Source organism: Syngnathoides biaculeatus, chromosome 15 (assembly GCF_019802595.1).
Source record: "Syngnathoides biaculeatus isolate LvHL_M chromosome 15, ASM1980259v1, whole genome shotgun sequence".
NCBI classification, from domain to species: Eukaryota; Metazoa; Chordata; class Actinopteri; order Syngnathiformes; family Syngnathidae; genus Syngnathoides; species Syngnathoides biaculeatus.
The window spans coordinates 12,743,593-12,770,423 of record NC_084654.1 but is presented as its reverse complement, the minus strand read 5'-3'; the positions used below and the strand labels follow the sequence as shown (position 1 = coordinate 12,770,423).

The following is a 26,831-nucleotide window of genomic DNA, read 5'->3' as shown; positions in this document are numbered from 1 at the left end:
TTTGACCACAAAACGTCATCAACCACCCAACTGAGCGGAGCTCTTGCGTTTAAGGAAGCCAAATGCAGAAGAACTCTTTGCATCGAATTAACACCTGAGATGTGAACAATGGATCACAATATTTGATGATGCAGAGTCACGAGTGGTGTAGTCATTCACACAAATTATTCATTGACAAACTCGGCGGGACTGAAAATGGATGGATATTGAAAATAAGATGGATGAAGATTTTTTTATAGTGAATGTAGACTAATTGCAAATCAGTCCCCAAAATGTTGAATATGTTCCATTTTAATAACTGCCGTAGTAGACCAAGTCACTGGCCCAGGTTCTATTGTAGCTGCTGAAGTCTTTCATCAAGTTCTTTTGGACCAAACGGAGGATTCCAGACTGAGAAAACCAAAGCCCCCCCCCCCCACACTGTTAGTTTTTCCTCCCCAGAGGAGGGTGGCTGACTATATCGAGACTGTTTATAGATGTGCACTGTACCACTGGCTAATTTTGGACAATATGAACCCCCTGAAAGGTCGCTTCTTCATCTAAGAAGCCTTCAAAATCATCCTCTTTTATCGGTCACGTGGATGGCATCAAGTTCCTGACTTGCTTGCTTGCTTACCTGCAGGTCCGGCAGGGAAATTCTTGAGGGAGGGCCTCTCCACCACCGTGTACGAGTCCCCCACAACGAAGACCTTGTAGAGTACCGCGTTGTGGTTGATGAAGCTCTGGATGACGCAGGGGGGCTTCACGTCCTTCAAGTCATCCTCGCTGAAGATAATGGCCATCTGGGGGTGGGGGGTGGGGGGGCAGAAAGAACATTTTGGCTTCATCTGATGTAAAAGTACAAAGACACACTTATCAATCCAAGGCTGCTTGCCTACTTGTCCTTCAGGCTTACATGTTATTATTACAGCATAATGAAGAATTTGATGCTTCTGATTTGGGAATAGTGCACAGAGCACTAACCAAGGTCCATGAAAGGCAATGCTTGGGTGACACTTTAGAGATGCTTGTATATTGTATTATTATTATTGTGTGTGTGCGTGAGTGATTATTATTATCATTATCAGTTATGTATTTTTATTTATTCTGAGCGCGATGACATTTCTTCAGGGTTCCTCCTGTATTTGGATTATTCCTTGTCTGTATTGCACTCATTTAGACAAACAAATTAAAAATAATCAATTAGTATTTTTAATCATTAATTTCATCCAGCCATCCATTTTCTGTACCGCTTATCCTCAGGAGGATAACTTGTGCGCTAGAGCCTAATCCCAGCTGACTCTGGGCGAGGGATGGGGTACACCTTGAAATGGTCGCCAGCCTAAACAACAACAATTCACACCTATGTGCAATTTAGAGTTTTCAATTAACCGTCCATGCGTGCTTTTGAAATGTGGGAGGAAACCAGAATAAGCTCGGGGAAAAAAATGGCGAGAACATGCAAACTTCAAACAGGGAGGCCGGACTAGAATTCAGGTCCTCAGAAGTGTGCGCGTGCCGCCCCTATTATTTAATTTTATGTACCCCCCACAAAATGCATCTTTCTTCATCTATGACAGCAACATACTGTATTTACAGGTAGAACAATTCAATGCCCTTCCACTAGATGGCAGAAGGTACAGTAAAGCCTGTTCTCAAACGTCCATGTTTTATTATGAACATTTTGAGATTTTTTTTTTTTTTGCTTCTGTTATTGAACGAAAATCGGTACTCGAACGCCCCCCGAAAAAACCCGTAAATAACATATTGAGCGCAGCCAGACAAGCTGACGCTTTGTTGTGAATTCCCACGCCACCAAATAAAAACCCGGAAATAACATAATGCGCGCGGCGCAAGCAGTCGACCCACCCAAGATGCGTTTTGTTATTGGCTATTTGAACGCCCCGCAAAAAACCCCGGAAATAACATCTCGCGTGGCGCAAGCAGTTGACCCACCCATGATGGGTCAATCCCCCCCCCACCCAAAAAAAAAAAAAAAAAAAACGGAAATGACAACATGCACGGCGCAACCAGCGCACTTTTGTTATTCTGTATTACGCAGCCTCTGTACACAGATGTGTCCTGGTAGTGACTGTTGTTTTTCTTCTTCTCAAGGACTACCATATTAACCCCCAATCGTGGTTCCAAAGAAGGCAAGTTGCTTGTTTAGAGTTATTCTGCACTTTTGTGAATAAAAAAAAAGTTTACAAGGCTGGGGGCCGAGTCGCTACAGATATATGGCAATGCACTCCCAGCCTAGTGTACTGTACTACTAAAGCATACATTTTAAGCAAAAAATAAATATATTTCTTAAATTACTTTATTTATTAAGTATTTAAACTATACATGTGTTTATACTATGCAGCTTAATATCAAGAAAAGCACCCAAAAAAAGCTTTAAAAAGACACATTTTTTTTAGGCTTGGAATGCATTATTTCCTTTTCCATTTATTGTAATGGAAAACATTGATTTGGTTTTTGAACAAATCACTTCTCAAACCATTTTCTGGAACGGATTGTGGTTGAGAACCGAGGCATCACTTTATATAATTACCAATGGAATCCACTGTAATTTTTTGGGTGATCTACAAAATGCGCAATGAAGTTTGAGAACCACTGATTTAACAAGTGTGGCTGTGTGGAAAGGAGCGGTGACAGAACACTTACCTCATGGGAGTTGGTTCCATGAGCCACTCGAGTTTTACAAACTGAGGAGCAGATAAAAAAAAATACAGACGTGTAAAACGGTGACCACAGAGGACTATCAACGTGATTTTTTTTGTTTGACAATAAGCTTGGAAGACGTACTGAACGGGAAGGTGAGTCCGTGCTTCCTGATCTGCTCGAGCACGTCCGGGGTGCACTCGGTGTTGAGCACCATAAACGGAGGAGAGCAAATCCTCTGGTCTAAGGGGGCCACGTGGAAAATAAAGACAGATTGCACGTTATCAAAGGCTTCATTGCAGGTTTTGATGCCAAGGGTGGGGCCCGATCACTTTTCCCACACGGGGCCAGCCATGCAGGAATGATATTTTACTGATCTTTAAAAAAAATATTTAAATACTGCATTTTGTGTTTACTTGTGTTGCCCTTTGATTAATGATGGGAACATTTAAGTGTGACAAAAGTGCAAAAAAAAAAAAAAAAAGAAATCAAAAACACTTCACACCACCGTATGAAGGGCAGTGAAAAAGAAATGAACTTACCAGTAACTTAATAAACCACATGTTTCATTTTAAAAACGTATTTGAAGGTTTATTAATTTTTTTTAGGGCAGGTTCGAGGCAAATTTAATTTAATGAAATACTTGTTTGACTGGTCTTTTTTTTTTTTTTTTTTTTAAACCCAGTCCTTTACTTGGAAACAATTTTGGAAATGATATTGTTGGAGGACCAAGCAGGGAGCTGTGATTGAATTTCTAGCTTTGGAAGGGGAACTACCACTAAACATTGTCAAAAAAGTTGAAAAATGTCTCTGGGGAAACTGCAATAGGCAAAAGGCGGGTGTCCAGGATCAAATATAAAGAACAATAATCGCCTGCTTTGAGGAACCAGCATGACTTCAGTAGTTAGTCCTGAGAAAAGTGCTTGGGTCGAGGCACCGATCAGAGAAGCTCGTCGCCACCAGTGAAAGTTTTTGGGAATAAACCATGGAAGTACTACAAAAATTGAGCCAGATGACTTCCCAGACAACTCGCAGATGCGCACAAGTTTTTTTTAAGCTTGTTTGGAGTCAGCCGAGTGTCACAAAGGTGAAGAATCTTTTCTCAAGGGAATGGCGCAGCTTCATCACTTTGGAGCTCAGCCCAAAACCAGTTTTCCCTGCCACAGCAAGAAACAAATTCTCTGTTTCTAAAGAAGTTTATGACGTCTATTCCATTTCCAAAATGCCTGACAGGATGAGGACAGGCTTAAATAAAACTTAAGAAAATAATGAAAAAAAAACCTCACAACAGGTATTCAAACTGAAGATTTCAGAGAAAAAAATAGGTTAAATTAAATTGGGCTCATTACATTATGGCTGTCCCTCACATTTCTGAGGTCCTGGGTTCAATCCTGGCCCCACATGTGTCGAGTTTGCATGATACCCCGTGCATGCGTAGGTTTTCTCCGGGCACTCCATGTTTCCTCCCACTTCACAAAAACATGCAACATGAATTGGACATTCTAAATTGCGCCAAGGTGTGAGTGCGGCTGTTGTTTCTCTCCATGTGCCCTGCGATTGGCTGGCAACCAGTTCAGGGTGTACCCAGCCTCCTGCCCGTTGATGGCAGGGATAGGCTCCAGCACTCCCCTCTACCCTCGTGAGAATAAGCAGCGAAGAAAATGGATGGATGGATATTAAACACAGGGCTTGATAAATAAACTACATTGGAAAGAATATTTATGATGTAAACAATGTGAGTTAATAAGTGAAATGCTTTAACCTTATTTTCTTGTTTCCCGTTTTGTTAACAAGGACACCATCATCTGTTTCTCTTAACCTGCTGCCTCACACACACGCGCGCATCAGCAGACAAGACGACGAGTCACCAGACAGATGATTAAACGAACGTGTGATCGATGGCTCACACGTCCTCAAGACAGACAAATGGTTAGCGTCGCAATTTTTTTTTTGGGGCAGTTCATTTTCTAGATTATGCCCAAGGTTGTTGTATTTCAGTTTTTTAAAGAATCAACGCTCAGGATGCACGGCAATTTATGTTGTGACTCATGTATTTCCTCTATGCAAAAACAAAAACTCGCACTCGGAAGAGCGCGTACCTCTGCCAAGGCTGAAATGCAATATCTGTAAGATATTTGAATAGTCGATTCTCGAGATGCAGGGTGACACTCCGACCCCGTGGAGGTCAGCAGTGTGCATTACAGCGATGTTTTCCAACCGCTGTGCTGTGAGAGCTCATCAGGTGTGCTGCTGAAAATGATCCAACTTCACTTTTCATTTCATTCATCTTCCGTAAAGCTTATCCTCACTAGGGCCGTGGGGGTGCTGGAGCTCATCCCAGATTATTTGGGGCGAGAGGCGGGGGTTCACCCTGAACTAGTTGCCAGCCATTCGCAATTACATTCACACCTATGTGCAATTTAGAATCTTCACTTAACCAACCAGGCATGTTTTGGGGATGTGGAAGGAAAACGGAGTCCCTGGAGAAAACCCACGCGGCACAGAGAGAACATGCAAACTCTACAAAGGCGAGGCGAGGTAGACGGGCTAACCAGTCGTTCACAGTGCCACCTTTATCCATTTAATTTTGAAGAATATGTACTTCTAATGAATAATGTTTCTTTGCACTCTTTGTAAAGGCAGGAAAATTAAATGCACCTTCACTAGATGTGCAAAAATACATTGAACCTGTGTAGCTACCTGCTGCCATTCATACAACGTACATTTTCTAAGCTGCTTATCCTCACAAGGGTCGCAGGAATGCCGGTGCCTATCCCAGCTGTCAACGGGCAGAAGGCAGGGTATACCATGAACTGGTTGCCAGCCAATTGTAGGGGACATGGAGACAGACAACAGTCGCACTCACAATCACACATAGGTGTCCAACTAATGTTGTATATTTTTAGGATGCGGGAGGAAACCGGAGTGCCCTGAGAAAACCTACGCAAGGTACGGGGAAAACATCCAAACTCCACACAGGCGGGTGTGGGATCGAACCCTGGACCTCAGAACTGTGAGGCCAGCACTTAACAGCTGCGCCACCGTGCCACCCGTATGAATATATTTAGGTTAAAAAAGGAGGCCCAAGTAAGGAAGTTTGAGAGTAAAATGAAACAAGGTCATTATTTCAGTAATGGCAAACAAATTTGCAACATTTTTGTTTCTCCTGATAAATAATTGCGTAATGTATTGACAACCCTCAAGTAGTTACTTATTAGTGTAGTAGTGGCTAAATACATCTCAGAAAAACTGCATTACAAAAGAAAAATGCTTTTTTCCTCCCACGACAGCTCAACTTGCTGGATCTAGTGGGCCACTACCTGCTTAGCACCAATACACACATAATGTAGTGAAAAGTGACGCACGCCTTGGACTGCATCTTCATCCAGTCATTCAACAAGAATGTGTTCTTTCTAGGCACAACCCATTTAAAAAGTTCCTTGACGACTTTGTTGTTTCAGTTTTTGCATAATCCTGTTTAACCAGCCAACCAACCAACCAACCATCCATTCTTCCAACACAATAAAACCACTCAGTCATCTTTGTGAACTGAGGGCCTCCACATTGGCCTGGACGGGGCACTGCCCCCCTACTAGTGCTGAGGTCAGGACAAAATCACATCACAGTGTTGTTGGATTGTAGGTGGGCCCCACATGTTGTCACGTTTTTTTTTTTCCTCCAAAAAGGAATGAAAACTAAAGAGAGCAGTGACATTAACGCAAACGCATTTTAATATATGTCATTAAAATGAGCTTTTTGCAACTGAGTCATATCCCGTGTTGCCTCTGCAAGGAAGAAGTCTTCAGGCTCAACGATCACTCATCTCCCGCCGTCTCGTCCCACTCGATATGTTGTTCTAGCACGATGGGAATAGCAGCCTATAATGTCTTTTCAAGGAAAACCTTTGTTTTTCGTCACTGCGTTGGCAAATACTAATGACGAATGTCAATTCTTTGATGTCCTTTGACTCTTTACCGAGGCCTTTTTGAGGTAAAAAAAAAAAAAAGTGTTGATATTTGGCTCTGGAGGACTTTGGGGGTGAGGAAAAGGACGTGCAGGTGGAATGGAAGGAGTTATCAATCTGGCTCTGTCTAAACACTGCGTGCTAGCATCAGACTGAATGGAGTCGAGGACGACGTTTACAGGACTTCATGACGGGATCCATTTTCAAACGTCACCAGCCATTTCCACTGCTTTCTTTTCTGCTCTTTTAACCGGCGAGGCAGAGGACAAACGTTCCTCAATCTCTTTCATCGTGTCAGTGGACAAATACAGTGAAGGAAATAAGTTTTGCAATATTGCAAGTTCTTCCACTTAGAAATCATTGAGGGGTCTGAAATTTTCGTCGTAGGTGCATGAAATCACAATACATGATTTTTTTTAACGATTTATTTGTGTGATACAGCTGCAAATAAGTATTTGAACACCTGTGTATCAGCTAAAATTCCGACCCTCAAAGACCTGTTAGTTCGCCTTAAAAAGTCCAAAAGAAGCTAGACATGACAGTCAATATCAATCGGAGTGGAATATATCACCTTGTGGGGCTCTCAATGATCCTTGGAAATGTGAGGAATCAGCCCAGGACTACAAGACAGGACTTGGTCAATCACCTGAAAAGAGCTGGGTCCACCATTTCCAAGGTGACTGTTGGTAATACACTAAGACGTCATGGTATGAAATCATGCATGGCACGCAAGGTTCCCCTGCTTCTTCTTTTTTTCCTTTTGGCTTGTCCCGTTAGACGTCGCCACGGCGTGTCATCTTTCTCCATCTACTCCCTCTCTCGCCTTTGGACATGTCCAAATTACCGAAGTTGGCTGTCTCGGAATTCGTCTCCAAAACATCCAACTTTGGCTGTCCCTCTAATTAGCTAATTTCTAATCCTATCCAACCTGCTCACTCTGAGCGAGAACTTCAACGTCTTCATTTCTGCCACCTCCAGTTCTGCTTCCTGAAAATCATACATTAGGATTTCTGGATTTTTCTTTTTAGATTATCTCTCTCACAGTGAGCATGGATCTACAATGAAAATTTCAGACCCTCCATGATTTCTAAGTGGGAGAACTTGCAATATAGCAGGGTGTTCAAATACTCATTTTCTTCACTGTATCCAGGCCAAAGGTTGTATAATTTGGAATTCAAAAGCAGTTTTCATAAGTCAATAACAGCTAAAATAGAAGACTACAAACTATTTCAAAGTAGTGTTCGACATTACAAAGTATTTCCGTCCCATCCAGATACAGAGATCAAAAAGTTCTAGAAATGCTGTCAAAAGGTATACAATGCCATCTCAACATAAGAATGATACAACTTATGAGATATAAACAGTCACTCTGCCACATTTTTTCCAAGCAAAATGTTTTTGTAACAGGCGCAAAATGGTGTCAGTGAACTTCACAGCCAAAGTGACCAATTCTTCTTCTTCAAAACTTCATGTTGTGAATGTAATCAGACCTCGTAACTTACAAAAACCTGCTGATGAATCCCAACACACAATACAAAACGCCATAGACAGACTACAGCGGAAGTTAGAACCCTCAAGTTGTGAAACTCCCATGTTGTGTACATCTGTGTTATACTGCCCCCTGGTGATAAAGACACACCGACCAGTCCTCAGGCCCTTTTCCAGTGCTTGTCCACTCCTGGAAGGGTTCTTCCGCGACCCTTCAAAATCACAAGGAGCCAGGTCGGGTGAGTAGGAAGGTTTCTCCTGCACGGCGATGTTCTACTCGGCCGGGAGCTGCCGGCTAGCTGGGCCGTTGTGAGTGGGCACGTTGTCATGGTGACGCACTCACAAGTTGTCTTGCCACAACTCTTTGCTCTTCTCACGCAACGAACAAAGCAAATACAAAATTGACCACGCCATAGCTTGTAACCCCCCTGCAAAAAATCCCAAAGTTAGGCTACTCATCAATCTCCAAATCACTTCTTTTTCCACTTGGATGACAGTTAATAATATTAAAATGTGGCTTCAAATATTATGTGTCCAGTTAATTAAGCTCATGATGATTGTGACAATTTGAATCATTTATTTCTCATGTGAAAAATGTCGCTGGCGTCCCAGGATGCATCGTATTCGCCTTAAAGCTCCATTGCAAACGTTTACTATAGCCAAGAACCTTTAATTAGACCTTGAGTGATCTATCAATCATCAGCACCTCATCAGAAAGATTTTGTTTGAAAGGAAAAATACACCATACACATTTAGCATAAATGAAGATGGAGCGTGGGAACGTGTGTGCGTATGTGTGTGTGATACTGTTTAGGTGTATTGCCAGGCTTTCCTGTTGCTATTTAGGGCTTGTTTCCCAGAAACTATGACATTCTCCCGTATAGCAGCAGCATTTGCAAATATTTTCAGTCAATGCCAAACATGGCCGTGCATTGTGCTATCTCCAAGCGGCTTTATCCTCCAATTAGATTCATGAATCATTTGGGGAATAGCTGGATTGTTTATCTGCATGCACCCCTCACAAACGATGAGGACAAACTCGTTGTTATGCGGCTATTACACGCAGCGGTATGGAATGAGTGTCCGCACTCCCCGAGTGTTTGTCTCTCATGCTGCAACTATGATTAATTATTAATCTCTTGCATAAACAGGACAACTGCTATGTTGAGCCATGCATGGATTAAACGCCAAAGGCGCCGGAACTGCAAGACAATCTGTTCTTGTGAATAAATCCGAGTGTTTTATGCGGGGCGGTTTTAAAAAGCTGTTGACTTGACAACGGTTTGTGTCAGTGAAAACAATCCAGCTCCGAAAACGGGATGAGTATACAAAAGGAAACTTTACATTCCACCGTGTAAAACAAAACCAGGCAACGCCAGTCCATTACTACTAATGTGCTGGTTTTTGCCCAGTAATTCTTGCACTTTGTTTAGTTTAACTACAACACAGCGGCCGGGTGCTCTGTGACTGAGGCCATTTTATAATGAATTGATACAAAAAAAACAACTCAATTTTCCAGAGAATGCACTTCAAGTGCTTCCTGCAATTGAATAGGCTTCTCTTGTGAGTCATGTCTCTCTCTGGCCTTTTCCAAGCATATTTCCCTGGCAGTCCAAGCTGCTTCAGGACTCTGTCCTCCCTGCTGATAAGGATGAGGAAGTGCCAAGGACTACGCCATTAAAATCGACCTTCTGGGTTAAAATTCATTTGTCTGAAACTTAAAAAAAATAAGAGGCATATTTTTAAGAGGCTGCCCTTAGTTCAAAGTGGATCCCTATTGACCTGCACTGCCTACACTATCAACATGGCTACAAACAAAAGGGAGCTAGTTTCAGAAATCTCAGTCAGTGTTGCCAATTGCGCAATTTGGTCGCTACATTTATTAACTTTTACGACCCCTCTTGCAACCATATTTTTTAAAAAGCCACCAAAAAAAAGACTGGAAAATTTAATCGCTGTTATCCTGACGTCTTGAGAGGAATCAATTCAAAAGACTCAATCCAAGACATGGTGCTCATCTATATACTGTAAAAGTCGTGATTTATCCAAATGTTGGAACGCGTTGACCAAAGTACACACTTCCAAATTGCAATTTTTTTGCCTTACCTCAACTGTGCAACTCCACAAGAGAAAGGAGTGTGAATTTGCGCAACGGTATTCTCACTAATATACAGTGAAGAAAATTAGAATTTGAACATCCTGCTATAATGAAAGTTTTCCCACTTAGAAATCATGGAGGGGTCTGAAATTTTAATCGTAGGTGCATGTCCACGGTGAGAGAGATAATAAAAAAAAAAATCAGAAATCCCAATGTATGATTTTTCAACGATTTATGTGTGATACAGCTGCAAATAAGTATTTGAACACCTGTCTATCAGCTAGAATTCTGGCTCTCAAAGACCTGTTAGTCCGCCTTTAAAAGTCCCCCTCCACTCCATGTATTATCCTGAATGAGATGCACCTGTGTGAGGTCGTTAGCTGCAAAAAGACACCTGTCCACCCCAATGGGGTCAATCTCAATGGGAGTGGAGCCCCATGCAAGATATCACCTCGTGGGGTCTCAATAATCAGCCCAGGACTACACGACAGGACTTGGTCAATGTCCTGAAAAGAGCTGGGAGAGTACCGTTTCCAAGGTGACTGTTGGTATTAAACTAAGACGTCATGGTTTGAAATCATGCATGGCACGCAAGGTTCCCTCTGCTTAAACCAGCACACGCCAAAGGCCGTCTTAAGTTTGCCAATAACCATTTGGATGATACAGAGGAGTCATGGGAGAAAGTTTTGTGGTCAGATGAGACCAAAATTGAACTTTTTGGTCATAATTCCACTAAATGTGTTTGGAGGATGACAAATGATGAGTTCCATCCCAAGAACACCATCCCTACTGTGAAGTATGGGGGTGGTAGCATCATGCTTTGGGGGTGTTTTTCTGCACATGGGACAGGACGACTGCACTATAATAAGGAGAGGATGATCGCAGCCATGTATTGTGAGATTTTGGGGAACAACTTCTTTCTCTCAGTCAGAGCATTGAAGATGGGTCGTGGCTGGGTCTTTTAACATGACAATGACCCGAAGCACACAGCCAGGAAAACCAAGGAGTGACTCCGTTAGAAGCATATCAAGGTTCTGGTGTGGCCTAGCCAGTCTCTAGACCTAAACCCAATAGAAAATCTTTGGAGGGAGCTGAAACGCCGTGTTTCTCAGCGACAGCCCAGAAACCTGTCTGATCTAGAGAAGATCTGTATGGAGGAGTGGGCCAAAATCCCTCCAGCAGTGTGTGCAAACCGCGTGACCAACTACAGGAAACGTTTGACCTCTGCAATTGCAAACAAAGGCTACTGTACCAAATATTAACATAGGTTTTCTCAGGTGTTCAAATACTTATTTGCAGCTGTATCACACAAACAAATTATTAAAAAAATCCTTTTAGATTATCTCTCTCACATGGGACATGCACCTACGATGAAAATTTCAGACCCCTCCATGATTTCCAAGTGGGAGAACTTGCAATATACCATGGTGTTCAAATACTTATTTTCTTCACTGTATGGATCAGCTGAGCCATGCTGTTGGACGGTTATAATATTACAATGTTAATTTATTAGAAATATTGTTTTTCGTTTTTTACACAGTACATGTTTTGATGAAAGACATTTTTGAAAGGAAGCATTCATTTTCTCAATATTCTGAAATAAAATACATTTTAAAAGGCACGTCACTGAGCTCTGCAGTAGACTTTCTGTACTAAACCTTAATTCGACTCTAACCTTAACACACTTTCAGTCACTCTTCCTTCAAAAATAAAATGTTGATGCTGGGGGGTAAAGTACAATCTGCCTTCGCATGCTGTTTTCCTAACAGGCCTGCTGGTGGTAGGGTGCCAGGTTACAGTGTCTTTCTCTGTGTTTGTGTCTAAAGCAAACCACAGTTGTCAAGGAGGTTTGGCATACAGCTCCAAAACCACCAGTACTGATGACAATTGTGGTTAGGGGGTGGGGGGCATCTTCCTGTTCAAAGAAAGTTCACATTGGGGGAAGGTGATTCCTCATTACATAACATCCAACGTCTGTGTTTGCAGGGGGAAAACATCTTGTTGAGGTTCTATTTTAGGAAACTGCAAAAAGAGGTGACGTGAAAAATCCCTAATCGCCACATCCCGACACCCTAACACACTCATGGCCACTCACCTTTATTAAAAGCATCCCTGCCATGTTTGGTCCGACAGGAAATGTGCATGAGTCACAGGTATGTTTACAGTGTGAGTGGGTAGAGAATGCGCCTGTCGTCACAGGCTCCAGTCAAAAGGCCCGCTTATGACTAGATGGGACTCAATAACAAGCAGAAGAGGGGGGCAGGTTCTGATCTGCCTGTGACAAATAGACAGAGGCTGCCTCGAGCGGCAGGAAATGGAGAGATGCATTAGTCGTCTTGAGGAGAAGCGCAGGAGTTATTGCATTTGCCTTGAGCGCCGCAGGCGAGGATTAAACATCTGCTCGGAAACGACGAGGGCATATTTCAAACCAACAGCAACACTATGGTCATATGTTAGCCAGGTGTCATTGGTGGAAGGGGAGAGCAAAGACAGAGCTTGTGCAGTTACCATGACGCTGTCCTCATAGTGGGAGGAGCCCACTATCAGGTTGATTATTAATTCCATTTTGTCAACTAACCCCACCAACTAGCTACTTGTTCATTTAATGTGAAGAGGGCTAGTTGGGCCTGAAGTATATTTCCATCTGCCATCCCCCCACCCCCCCACCCCCACCCCTACAAAGCACTGAACTGTTAAGTTTTAAAACTATTCCTGATAAAGCCTATCCAGCTGAATAAAAACACATTTTCCTTTAAATTTCTTCAAAATAGTATTTAGTAGGGACGGACAATTCAACTGAAACATGTTCCTGGACTCTAATCGCGGAGGGTGAATTTCATTTGTCTTTTTCTCACCTTGCATACAGCTTTCTATCCTGTGGATGAGCTGGTAAGATTTGCAGCGGTCCAGCAGAGTTCTGATAGCTGGGAGGGGATCGAGGACGATGGTCTCGGGGTGGGCATCGATGTAGTCCTGAAGAACATACACATATTTCAATGCTTATGTTGGGATCAGTAGGTCAGGAGTCTTCTGTGCAAAAAAAAAAAAAAAAAATGTAATACACATTGCTTGATCGAGTCACACTGATGCAACACCAGCTCGAACATTGAGCCTGAGGAAGAATTTAGGTGTATCAATGATCGATCCAAAGGTGAGTCCAGCGGCATGTTTTCTTCCATTTTCTGCATCTGTTAACATGTATTAAGTGTATAAAATAGAGTGAGTGCATAAGGATTACTCAAACTTTTATTGGATCCCGCTTGTGACATTTACACCTGAAATGTTTGCGGCTCACGTTGAAAGTATGCAAAAGGACTGTCAATGCAAGACATTCAGGGATGTCATCTAAACACTGACATTCCGTTAAAGGGTCAGCATGCCTCACTCGACAGCGAACGAGATGTATGCCAGCCGGTCTGTGTGGATTACATCACACCATCTCTGTTGGGCCAGTGCGGGGTTGCCTCTTTTACGTAACAGTGCTCCCATCTCGCCTCGGTGGATTTTTCGGCCAGCCTTCCCGTAAATTACATTCCTGACACAAACGCTGTCAGCCAGCGCTGGCTGATGTGTGCATTAAACAAACAGGCTGCCTCTGCACATCACAGCGCTTTCAAAAGAGCGCAGCAATGCCATCATAGGCGCTTCGCCTAAAATAAAACATGCCCTGTACACATGCGATGGAAATCTTTGTGGAGAGCTGAAGAATTTATCTTTAGGATTTACCCAGCTCTAAATTGGTGATGGTGATGAAAGTTCATTATGTAAGGCAAACACGTTGTTGCCAAATGTAAAGGCATATTAATCTACTTGGAGTTTAGTGGAACGCATTGATGACAAGGACAATCCTGCTTATTTTGGCATCCCATATGAAAACATATATTATATACAGACTCGAATACTGACAAAACTGAGTGGGTCATCATATTTAAAATGATTACTGTTTTAAATTCATGGATCAGTTTGGGAATAGGTAGCTTGACAAGTATGCGTAGATAATACTTGACATACTTTATTTTGCTTAATATAGAATGGGATTTTACGTACATATATATATATATATATATATATATATATATATATATATATAAACATATATTGTATGTTTTTGATATCATTGTCATGTATGAAATTGTGTTTTTTCATGTTTATTAATTTCTTAGTGGGGAATTTTCAATATGTATTTGTAAAAAAGGGATCAGGATACTACAAGCTATAATTTTCTTCCTCCTCTCCCTCCTTGTTCATATCAGATTTTATCTAATGTTTTTTTTTTTTTTTTTTGCATGCTCAATTTACGTACATAAACTGCAACTGACTTCAAAAAGTTATTTAGGGTGCAGGCTTCATTCTGCATTGCCCTGAGGACTCTACGATTTGTTATTCAACACAATCATTTAGGGAAAAATTGTTCTCAAAAGTCTGATTAACTTTTGGAGGCCAAACAGTTGTCACAGTCAATGTCACAATGTTGCACATTTTCCTGCGTCGCACAATCGGACACTCTGACCCCAGGAGTCACACTATCTACCCCCATTGGAAAAATTGCTGAACAAATGGAACGTCGCAAATTAATCAGTAATTCCACCACAGTTTGTGTTTACTGGATGAAACAATGATTCAACTCAGAGACAACCTTGTTGGTTAAAAAACAAAAAAAAAACACACGCACACACACACACACACACACACACACACACACACACACACACACACACACACACGTACCCCCCTGAAAGACCACTTCTTATCTGCCACAGAATTCAATTAGGTCTTCTTTGTCCCAAAAACAACTTTTGATTCAAATTTTGCCAGAAGCTGACTGTGATCGGGGCTCGTTTTTTTCCCAAGAATATTAGGCATTATTTTATAAATAATGTTATACCATTTACACCATTTATAGGACTGCCAGCTAAACAAACACATATTTTCAATATGACCACAGGGTAACACTGACAGCAGTGACTTATTGTCCATGTGGGATGTTTCTCCCTTTGGGAAAATAAGAAATCTTGAGGACTGAGCTGAGACTCTCTTGTGACATAATTAAAATAAAATTGGTGATTTGTTGCAGCAAAGTCAATGTGATTCAGTCAATTTGTATTTGTGGATAGTACCTGTACTCGTTGCACTAGCAGCACAGCCAGAGAATCATTCTGGTCTGCCTCCAGGATGAGGTCCGTCAGTTTGTGGATGATGACGTCCAGGGGACCCTGCTCTTCCAGAGGCTGGCTGAGGTCCAACTTTGGAGAAAAAGAGCACATCTGTGTTGGGGTTCAAACAAGGGATGGACATCTGTCTGACTACACTACATGCTCAGCTTTATACAATTCCGATTTCTTTTACTCCCAAGTGGCAAAATTTCCACGAGTTAATAAAACATAAAGAGTGTGTGTGTGTGGGGAGGGGGGGGAATGTATGAAGTTAAATATCTTATGATCGAATGCGGATAAAAATACAACATGAATCAGATATCTGCCAAAGTGAGTACAGGGTGCACATACATAAGGACCCCTTAAAGTAATTGAAAAACACATTTTACACACACACATTTTACACACACACACAACACACACACACACACACACACACACACACACACACACACACACACACACACGTGTATTATCCACGTTAAAAAAAACAATAAAAGATGTCATCATGCGAACTACCTTTCACCTGAGATGTGGGACAGGCATTTGTTACATTACACAGTACAATCGACAGATATCAAATTCACCTTTGTTTAAAATTTTGTCCAGTCAGGGGATTGTTTGCCCTGGCCGAGTGGTTCACAAATAGAAAATCCAGTTCTTAGAGAGAGATATGCGCTTGGTGAGGTTAGGTGTGGACGCGTGCAGACACCTGAATATCAACATGACCATAACTAGATTTTAGCTGACAAGCACTTTACTAAAGAAAAGTTCATTTCTTTTCACAACAGACCAAGTCTATTAGTTTTGAAAAACGGTCAAAACAAAATGTTAGAAAATACAATCATGTTCAGATGTTTTGGGGATTCTTTGCAGCGTACAATCGCATAGTTAGCTAGGGAGTTGAAGATGGAGGAGTAAGAGGAATGAATTAGTCTTTCATGTGTATATCAAGGTTGTGGTTGTAACAGTGTTCTGGAAAATGTAGCCTTTTGATAATCATGATCAGAAAGATCATTCTAGATTCCAGACCTTGGCTATGTGTTTTATAAAAGCACCATGACAAAATGTTTAACTGACTGAGGAAATGTACTGGACCTGGTTCAAAGTAACAACATATTTAGAAAGCCCTCTCGGATTCCTCAAATGACGAAAAACTTAACCAGCGAAAATACACGTCAGCTGAATGTGGACAATTTTGTTGTATGTGAAAACAAAATAAAACAAAAATATATTCAGTATATAGAGACACCTGTGCAAATAAATTAATGTTAGACTGCAGTAGCCATAGTATGCAAACCTCCCACCTATCCACCTTAGTCACACAGCAGGGTGATCAATGTAAGTATTGTAAAACGATGCTTGGTTTCGGTTAGTTGAGGGCGGGCCTCGTTCAGAGGAACGCTATCTCAGTTAATGATTGTGAGAAGTGATAGATTACTCATTATGGGCCCCTTGTTCCAGCATCAAGGGTTTTTTTTTTTAGGTGTTTTTTTTTTTTTTTTTACTGCAATCATCTTTAAAATTTTAAATAAAACAGGAGCTCTAATCATACTCGTCGTAGGGGACAAAAACTTCAAATTCTGCTATATGAACCCAGTATATCCACATTGAAGCAACATTTTTTTATGTGCATCAACACAATCACTAACAAAATGATGTGCCATTCCAGACCCAAATACAAAGGAAAACCCAAAGAGCACATACCTCTGGCAATGACAAATAATGTCTGATAATGTAATAGTAGAGTCTATCCATAATTTAAGCGATGGTGTTAAGAATCCACAATAGTGGCTTGGCTCAGTGCTACTCTCCTTGATTTGGGGGTCTCAGTTTTTGACCTCAAAACAGTACCGGTATTGTGGGAAACACTCAAAATCATACTGTATTGAATAGGAGGTGTGTCAGTAATGTTCCAGGACTTCAAATCCGAACTACGAGTTCTCCCTTTCAAAGTAACCTCACTGGCGTCTAAGGCACTCTGCCATGCCTTCATGCAAGGACTTTGCCGGAATCCTCCGCAACCCCGTCATCACAGCGATCTTGATGATGTCCACATCTTCAAAATGACACCCCTCGAAGACCGCTTTGAGCTCGAGAAAGAGCCCTCCAAGAAAAAAAAAAATCCACATAGAGGATAATTGTAACAATTGTAACAAACGTCCTGGAATTTAAGTGAGAGATCTTGTACATCTGTTAGAACAAGTTCTGCAACATCAATAACCAACCAAAAATGATGGAGTAAAATTCAAGTTTCCTGCAGTCACTCACATTTGAAAAACGTGTGGGTGTGGTCAGCCATGCCCGCAGATTATAAAGTTGCGGGTGTGTGTTCTGTTTGTAATTATGAGTGTACCCCTTTAAGAGTGGAGGGGGGGGGCAGTGTCAGGTAAACTAGGAAGTCGAAGTAGGCTGAGCACCAGCTCGTTGTTATATAGCTTCCGTGTTCAGAAAAAAAGATGTCAGGCTGTGGTTCACTGCGCTGGATCGGTTTTCATGTGCGCTGAGAGTGTGCAACAAGTGCGCATATGCGCACTGGGCAGCTTAGACGAAACATTGGTCAAGACTACACAAAATAAGCGACGTCTTTCAATATCTATGCTTTTCTACTCATGACAAATTCTACACACGTGATTTTTCATGCTCGACTGTGCAGATTTGCGAGTGCGATGGTGTGCGGGCGCATACACGCCCATCAAATCACAGTGACTGTTCTCCTGTATGTACTTCAATATCTGGCTTTCGGCGCCAGTGATACCAATATTATTCAAGAGAAGACAGACCAAAACAGTGCAAAAAATACAGACCAATGCAGCAAAGTGGAGACAATGGATCATAATACTGCAGAGTCCAGAGCAACAGGGTACGACAGATAGCACCTTTGCTTATTTTTGTCTTATTTTGCCATGCATTTTCAAATGACAAATTGGTTATTTAATCTTTATTTATCCTGGTAACAGAGTTGAGAACAGATTCTCAAGTGCAATCCTGACCTGGCTACAAACAGCAGAGTAAAACAAGGAAAAATAAACTGATACATTTCCTTGACCAACGAGGGACCAGCCGTGGTTTACGCTCAAACTGAAGCCAATTTGCCAATGAAAACAGAGACAGAAAAAACAAACGAGAAAACAATCAAGCAATTCTGATGTATAAATTAGAAAGTTAAATACTTTGCAGATATTTTAGTGAGACGATTATCATCAATGGTTGAGGCAAATGGGAGATGTTTGCGAAATCCGCTCCCATGACAAAAATAGACCGGAGATACTTTAGTCAAAAGTCAAACGTATATGTGGTCACCTGTGAATACACGGCCACCCGGGAATAAATCATGATCTGCTGTGACGGTGGCATCATCAGCAAAAGATACAGAAGGTTGTTTTCTGCCATTATATTCATAATGCGCTAAGGCCAAAGAGAGGTGATGTTCTCCAAAATGAAAAAAAAAAAAAAAACACTGAACACAAAATAGCATCTACTGGCAAAGACACATTGGAGAGAGTGCATAGACAGGATGAGCCTGCTTTAAAGCTCCGACCAAAAACCCAGCGGTAAAGTCAATGATATGCTGCTAAAAGCAGAAATGTCAAGTGACGTCTCTGCCGACCCCTCTGGGACCGAGGGCTGGGGTAGAGATATGGTGGTGATGGACGGCACAGAAAACACGGCGGATCCTGGGGGGAGAGGCTAGGTCAGGGCCAATATATTTCCAGCTTTGATGTAGCTCCGTAGCAAGGTCGGGAGCCCTACACTCATGGGAAATAAAAGATTTTGCACAAACACTGGAGACAGAGGTCATAGGAGGATTTCAGTTAACAACGTAACCTTGCTGAAGATAAAAAAAAACTATAAAGTAAAATGTTGGCTGCATGATGCCAATGGAAAAAGAACAGATTTTTTGCTTTGTTTTCATTGACCTAAAAACAAGAAAACCAAAGCCAATGGGAATTAGTCAAACCATGTGATCAAGCAATCGTTTCAAGGCTGAGGTGATTTATTCATGAGAGGTCCGTTTGTGATCTCACCTGGCTTCAACTTTGATTCCAAGATTGCTTTGACAGTGCATGTGAAGATCGGATGGTGATGAATGATTCATTTTGTTTACTTGACTTTCTAGTGTGAGAGACGAGGCTAAAGGTACAGTGCGAGGGGAACAACATGAAGGTAATTCGAAAGCTACAAAATATATACCGGTGCAAAGTGGTGGTGGTGGTGGTGGTGGGGGGTATCACGTCTGAAACCCATCGACTATGTTTCATAATAGAAAATGCCTTTCACTGAGTAGCTTTCCTTTTATTAAGAACACTGTTTGATTTAATCATAAACTAATGTGCAAACCTACAGAGTTAAATTCCACAGCTGTCTGACAAAGTTCCTAGTGGCAGTCGGTATCGAGGCTTGGCATGATTATGGATTACTAGATAAATTAATCAATCGTTAACAATTCCATCAATTGCTTAAAACTAGATTGTGGATTAATCCAGTCTGGAAGCAAAATGGAGCACACTTGCGATGAAAAACACACCAGCTCCTCTGTAGAGTACTACTCTGCTCAAAAAGACAAAAATATTCAGAGAGCATCTCTCCTGCATGACAAGTAACTAAGGAATCACATTCAATATTTACTATTGATAGTCTGGCAAATTAATTTTGTCAGATATCCAGGCTAATAGATTGTAATAGTTAAGAAATAGAGCCTGGCTGATATCTTTCCAACATTATCTCATGGACTCTAAGCCTAAAAATATCTATTAAAGACAATCTCATGTTTGTCCATCAACCACAGAATCAATTTGTACTTTTGATCCAGCATGCCAGAAATTACATTTGCATTTCTAAACACAAGATAAAGATGCCATAAGATAAAAACAGTAATTCTATAAATTTCATGGGACAGCCCCAGTGAAATGAAAATGATTTACTGAGAATGGCTCTCTAATAGTATATGAATATTGGCTATCTGAAGCACAGTGCGTTAATCTCATCAGCACTGAGATACAGACAAGCTAATGTACAGATACCTGCAAGGAGGGGCCCCATGAGCTCAAGGCTAAAGGTCGGGTATTGAGGATCCAGTGAAAAATCGTATGGAGAGAGGCACGCAACGAGGGAGTGTAATAATGTGATAGTGCCTGTGAAAAAAAAGCAATAGCTAGTGCCTGAAGAAAAAATTATGTAAAAGAACAAATAAAACAAAAGAAGCCTGTGTTTCCAGCTGTGACAATCCTGGTTGTGATAATACCAAAGGATTTTTCCACATACAAATGAGAAAATCAAGTCCCACGGATTGCTTCATTTAAAAAGGATCCCATTACACAAGATGGCATCACCACCAAATCCCTGGAGACGCTAACGTCTTATACAACACATAACATATGGCAGACATTGTGAGGTTTTTTTTTTTTTGGAAACATCAAAAGACAAGTAGATGTGCCAAAAGGTCACATATGGGATGCTAAAAAAAAGTAGCAGGCAAAAAGTTTAAAAGGAAATCCTACAGAATGTGTTGTTACTATTCTAGCTTAAAAAAAAAAAAAAATGGCCTGCCAGGTGGTTTGGGACAGGGGCGCTTTTAATGCGTCAAGTCTGAGCGATGGTATCCTTTGAATAGGACTGATTTAGGTGACAACATCAGACCAGCGGAACCTCTTAAGTTGAATGCCAGGAGTTGGACCACAAAACGTTTGAGCAAACTCATCAGGAGTTCAAAACTCCGCTGCGTATGACGTAATTTGAGACCTTTATCACAAAAGAACTCCACAAACTTAATGCTGTTCTTGAGTACCAATAATGACACACAAAGACAGATGATGAAAATCATAGCAAGGAAGTGGAACTTAATGAGAGTTAAAAATGTGGTAGATGTTTGTCTCTCGCCTGGTCAATCAATACAATGTGGCTATGTTAACAATGATAATAAAGTTGGGAAAGGAATGTACGGTGAAGCGTGAGCTGCATTAAATGTTAATGTGACATGTCTCCCCCTCCTTAGTGCAATATTATATTATATTAATATTATAGCAATATTGTCATTCATGATCAAAGATATCTAATTACCATAATGCTAGTGTAACACTCATAATGTTGACATTAACATGGCCTGTACACTTAATAAAGGAGTTATAGAGATGACAGTTTGACAATGGAACACATTTTCATTGTTTCCTAATGTATGCATTCTTATTGCCTTGAAATTCCTTCTCCACTCTCTTTGTTTGTTTTTACTTGTTGGTTAATTTGTATATTATTACGGTAATACAAATGCATGTGGTGACAGGAATAATCACAGCATGTTGAATACAAAGGAGGTGTGGTTGACATGCATTAGAACTTTTGTAATCCACACCTTGCTTATATGGATCATTTTCAGCCAATCCAAATCCAAAAGGCTTCCTGTAATGGACATTACTAACCACTTTAGACTCTAGCAAATGAATTGAGCCATGCACAAGTTGTTTCTCATCCATCCATTTTCTACAGCGCTTATCCCCTCACCAGGGCCGCGTGTGTGCTGGAGGCCACCACAGCTGACCCCGGACCTTAGTTGCCAGCAAATCACAGTATTTTCCTTTTTCTCCACTGGCTAGAAAATCACTTAATTCATCCAAGCATATACAAGGCTGTTTTATCACTTAGAATAGTCAGTCAGAGCACTGGGGTAAGGTTTTGTGGTATTTATTCTACTAGACTTCGAGAGACCTTTTATTTAGCGTGGACATTTATGATCATTTTCAAGTCACAGCAGAAGGTATTTCTCCTTATCACTGGGTTTGAAAATGCAGCATTGATTAAAACAGAACAATAATTGATGGACTGTGCAGCACACAATTCACCAGGAAAAAGGGAGAGGACAGCTTTGTACACAGAGTTGTGTAACAGGACTGAGGCATTACAATGGCTGTCATTATTTTCCTTGTGATGTGGCCATTACAGTACGGGGCGCTGGCTGGCACTGGGTGCATCGCAGTGCAAAAACTAGTGTCAGTGGCTAACAGTGTTAGATGAGCTCTTTTTATTGGCAGTGACAGCACCACTTCGAGTATCATGTTTATGCTTTTTGCAAAAAAAAAAAAAAAAAAAAAAAAAAAAAAAAACAAAGGGGGGGGGGGTTAACTCACATATAACGCAGTGAAGTGTGGAGGGCTGTTTAAGTCTGGATCTGCAAGCTGCTTTGAGTGTCTGAATAGCCGAAAGCACACTGGGAGGCAAAGCACGCTTACACTGGGATTATTCCCATGACCAGGTTCTAACTGGGTGTTCTGCGATCGACGGCTCAGCAAGAGGGAAAAAAATAATAATTCCAAAGTGTAAGGGGAAAAGATTGCCACACCAAGATGACTGACTGACAGAGAAAAGCTTAAATCCATTACTCTTCCATCTTAATGACAAGCACCTCTCATCCCTGAGCCCTCGGATGTTGCATTGCAAAAGGATGGATTGATACTATTTTACAGAATCTGCAGTGTGCACATACACAGGGAAATGTTTTGCTCACTTGCATTCATTGCTGTATTCTTCCCTGTGCCGAGGACAGCATTTACTACAGTAACCCCAGCAGGAACAGAATTTATTTAATTTTCACCACAGTATCCAGAATGCAGTTAATTGTGTATCAGATTAACATGGATGTTACATGCATTCTTTTTCCATCAGATGTTCAGTAAAACTGTTCGTGCGTGACTCCCTTGAAAATGCAAAAAACAAAACAAAAAAAAAAGGCTACATTTTATAGGTGTGCACAAACTATTTCCACTCCTCTCTTTGGGCATGAATTGATGTTGACACTTCTAACATGAATCATGTGTTTGTAAATGCAAGCGATTAAATATGTTAATGGTTTAAAAAAAACATCAAAGCACAAGCATCACTTTGAAAAAAAAGGAGTGAAACCTGAATAGCAACTGCTAACTGTGAGTTTTATAACATAGGGACACACAAGCCCGGAGGAACAAAGCTGCCATGTTTGGAACAATCTGGAAAATGCCTGGTCCATATCAACAACTAAGACTCAGCTAAAACTTTAGCATTTGTGATCAACAACAGTATACAGTAAACAGTTATTTGTACACAAAGCCCCATTTTTAATATAATGTTCAATCAAAGTGCAACAATTTCTGCAGTGTACTGAGAACAACAGTGAAGAAAATAACCACAGACATAGAAGGAGGAACCACAGCAGTGGGAAGGAGAAATAAAACTGACAATGGAATGTATGATTTGCTACGGAGAAGAAACAATTTGCAGACGAAATGTTATTACAACAAAAAAGCAAAATAAAGTAAATTAACTTACCTGAATGACCTCTATCCCTCTTTTCCTGCAAAATAAACAAAGTATTAGATAAAAGCAAGACAATGAACAAAAATTAGTCATAGGCACGATGATTGTTGTTGATCATGTGGAATTTGGTCGATATTTTAGTATAAACACATAAGTTATACTTTGTCTTGCATCAATATAACCAGGTATGGTATTTTGGGTGCCGCTACCCCCCAGCAACTAGCAGAGGTTCCAGTTAACTTAGTCTGCCATGGTAACCAAAGCACAAACTCAATGGGAAGCGAGCAAAGTTTGGTGGAAGATAATTCTATATTAAAACCAAATACACCAAGTTATAGAAATTCTTGATCATTATTTTCATTTCACATTGATCATACTTTTTGAATATATTAAAGACAATTTAATTAAGTCATGAATGAATCAGACCTATTATTGCTCTTCATGATAGATTCACTATAGAATATGTTCAAACAATTCCTTTTCATATGTGAGTGACACAGCAGCGCGCATTGCTGCATATCTTCATAGTACATGACTACGTATGAATGTTATAAATTGAGGTCTACACTCCAGCTATTCATGAGCGAGAGCAAGAGAGAGAGAGAGAGAGAGAGCGCAATATAGGATTCTTTCAACATAGGATGCCCTCCCACCCATTTTGGAACACGTTATCAGAGATTCAATTAAAAGTCATTGCTTGGCAACCACCCTACTCCCGATAAGACAAATTCTTATTTTTCACACCATTACACAGGTCACATAAATGCTGTGCATAAATTAATAGTTTGAAATGCCAAGGTCATTCTGCCTCAGAACTGCTGTAACAGAAAGTCCCCCCAGCCCCCCAATAAATAAATAAACAAATAAATAAATAAATAAAGAAAGGGCTTGAAAGAGACAAAACAAAATAAACAAAAACTTGCATTGGCATTTGCTGGAAGGTCAAAAAGCAGTTTTGCACTCGGCCTTGTCCAGCCCAGTTCTTTTTGAGGTTACTGTACGTCCATCCCCATGACAACAGCATTCACCGCTATTCACCGCTGCACAACACTGTCGACATTCAATACTGCAGCTGCCGGCTCGTTTCATGCCCTGTGAATGAGGCCGTCAATGGTGTCACCCCGTGTTCAATACGTATTTCGTCTCGAACACGAACGCCGATGACAGAAACGAGCCGCCTGGTGTCACAAGAATGTGAAGTAACACCGTTGGCACACAAGATTTTATCGGCGGAGGTGGGAACATCATTCTGTTTGTCTTTTATCATACATGAAGATGAGCCTGCTGCCTGATAGTACATGTAGACAAGTTACAAAGTTTAACGGGTGTGTCAAGTGCCCTGAAGTAACCGGTTGAAATAGAGAAGGGATAAAGAAAGCTTGTTCCTGTTCCATTTACGAGACCCACTGAGAATCCCCCAAATTTGCCAACTTCTAACATGCATCTCTGATCTGCTACAAAACTTGGTAGCTCCCTTTAAAATGCGCACATGCCCATGTGCAGTGCATTGAAATGGCATTTTGAAATTGTCTATTATTTTTCCCCAAAGAAATGTGGTGTAGCAGTAGTTGCAACTTGTCAGAAGTAACTAACTAAAATTGTATTATTTGATTTGTTGTGACTTTAAATCTGAAATTTCTGATTCTGCATTTTTTCAGTGGACTTTAATCCCAATTTGAGTCACCACCCATTTGTGCATAACTCTAGTTAAAAAGTTACTTAAAACTGCACAGTTAAAGATTTTATGATGCACACAGATCCGGAAAAAGACTATTTTTAATTTTAATATTGCCAATGGTTGAAATAGTTTTGAACTAAATTTCCATTAGTAGTATGCATTTCGGTCAACTTCAAACTTTCTAGCGAAAATTAGGATTGTAGCAGAAATTAAGTTGTAGTTAAAGATTATCATCTTGTCAATAAACATTCAATCTAAATTGTTTTATCATTGTGGATGATAAACTAACCTAAGTAGTGCACTATATATGCAGTTTTCTACTGGCAAATGTATGGGGGGGGGGAAAACAGGTAGTATATATGTAAAAGAGGGTTGCGGGGACGTAATTTGTGACTAACTTGTTGGCTAACTGAAAATAAGTAGAAAAAATATTTCAACTACGGTGACGTGTTCATCTGTTGTGTTTTGGGTACAGTGAAATTGGAAATTATATTTTTGTATTATCACATGCAGTTTGCCCTTAATGGATCAGCTATTTTACAACGAAGGTAGTTATGAGTAAGTGGAGGTTTTCATATGGGCATGCACACGGAAACACAGGGAACCCAGGATAAACCTATGAGGCTTGAAAGCATCGTTGAGAGAGTGCACCTGACTCACAGGATCCTCTAAACTAGCTGCATGAGAGACAAGCGGTTCCAGTGTCAGCTGCATGCCACATGACAAATGGAAAAAAAACATTCATGCAGTATTTAATTTATAGAGCATTTTGGTGAAAGGAAATGTGTTTGAAAAAAAGATTGAGTTAAAAAATGGATGTTTGGTTATGACAATGTACTTGACAACTCCAGAAAATGTTGCACAAGGACATCCTGATAACACAAAATGCAGCTGATGTTAACGTGAGAGTCCTACTCACTGACTTCCATGTTTTCCTTCCTCTCGAAAATGACTTTTCATTTCTCAAACAGTGACAGGGGAAATGTCAGCAAAAAGAGAACTACTGAAAACGACGTCACTAGCAGAAACATCACACGGGGGCAAAGTATCTATTGTCCACTTAAATCTGCTTTTTGCCTTATTCTTCTTTTTTTTTTTACCTTCCACCTTGAAAATAAGTGGATCCAGGTCTGGGTAGGATCTACAGCAGGGACCGGTGGTTCCTTGGGAGTTTAAAACAGATTAAAAATGTTTTGAGGATTACAGTGGGGTAATCTGTTCTGTTCTGGCTCAATCAGGTCACTTTGTGAGGCAACAACCCTCACACTTCTTCACCACACAAACAGTCAGCCAACTCAAAAGATTGATACATATGCATAAATATATATTTAGGAAATGTAATAGTTTAGATATTGTGGCTAAAATTCTATGGGAGCGCCTTCCAAATCTGATATGCATAGGTGTTTAATTTATCCCAAGGTAACAAGTCCTCGAGAAAATCACGTCCCAATTCTGACAACATTTTACACTTTTTAGAATGGATAACATACAAGGTCAAAAAAAACAGGAACGATGCTAAGGCGC

At 40.8% G+C, this 26,831-nt stretch overlaps 1 protein-coding gene across 1 annotated transcript in view; it reads right to left on the bottom strand.

The window, feature by feature from the left end:
• Positions 1–26,831, bottom strand: part of itpk1b (inositol-tetrakisphosphate 1-kinase b) — a 34,464-nt gene that overhangs the window by 2,873 nt on the left and 4,760 nt on the right. Inside the window, exons 3-8 of the mRNA XM_061843763.1 lie at positions 23,642–23,666; positions 15,311–15,436; positions 13,049–13,166; positions 2,788–2,886; positions 2,647–2,687; positions 617–782 (exon numbers count right to left, since the gene is read on the bottom strand). Coding sequence (XP_061699747.1) covers positions 617–782; positions 2,647–2,687; positions 2,788–2,886; positions 13,049–13,166; positions 15,311–15,436; positions 23,642–23,666 — 575 coding nt within the window. The remainder of the gene's footprint in view (positions 1–616; positions 783–2,646; positions 2,688–2,787; positions 2,887–13,048; positions 13,167–15,310; positions 15,437–23,641; positions 23,667–26,831) is intronic.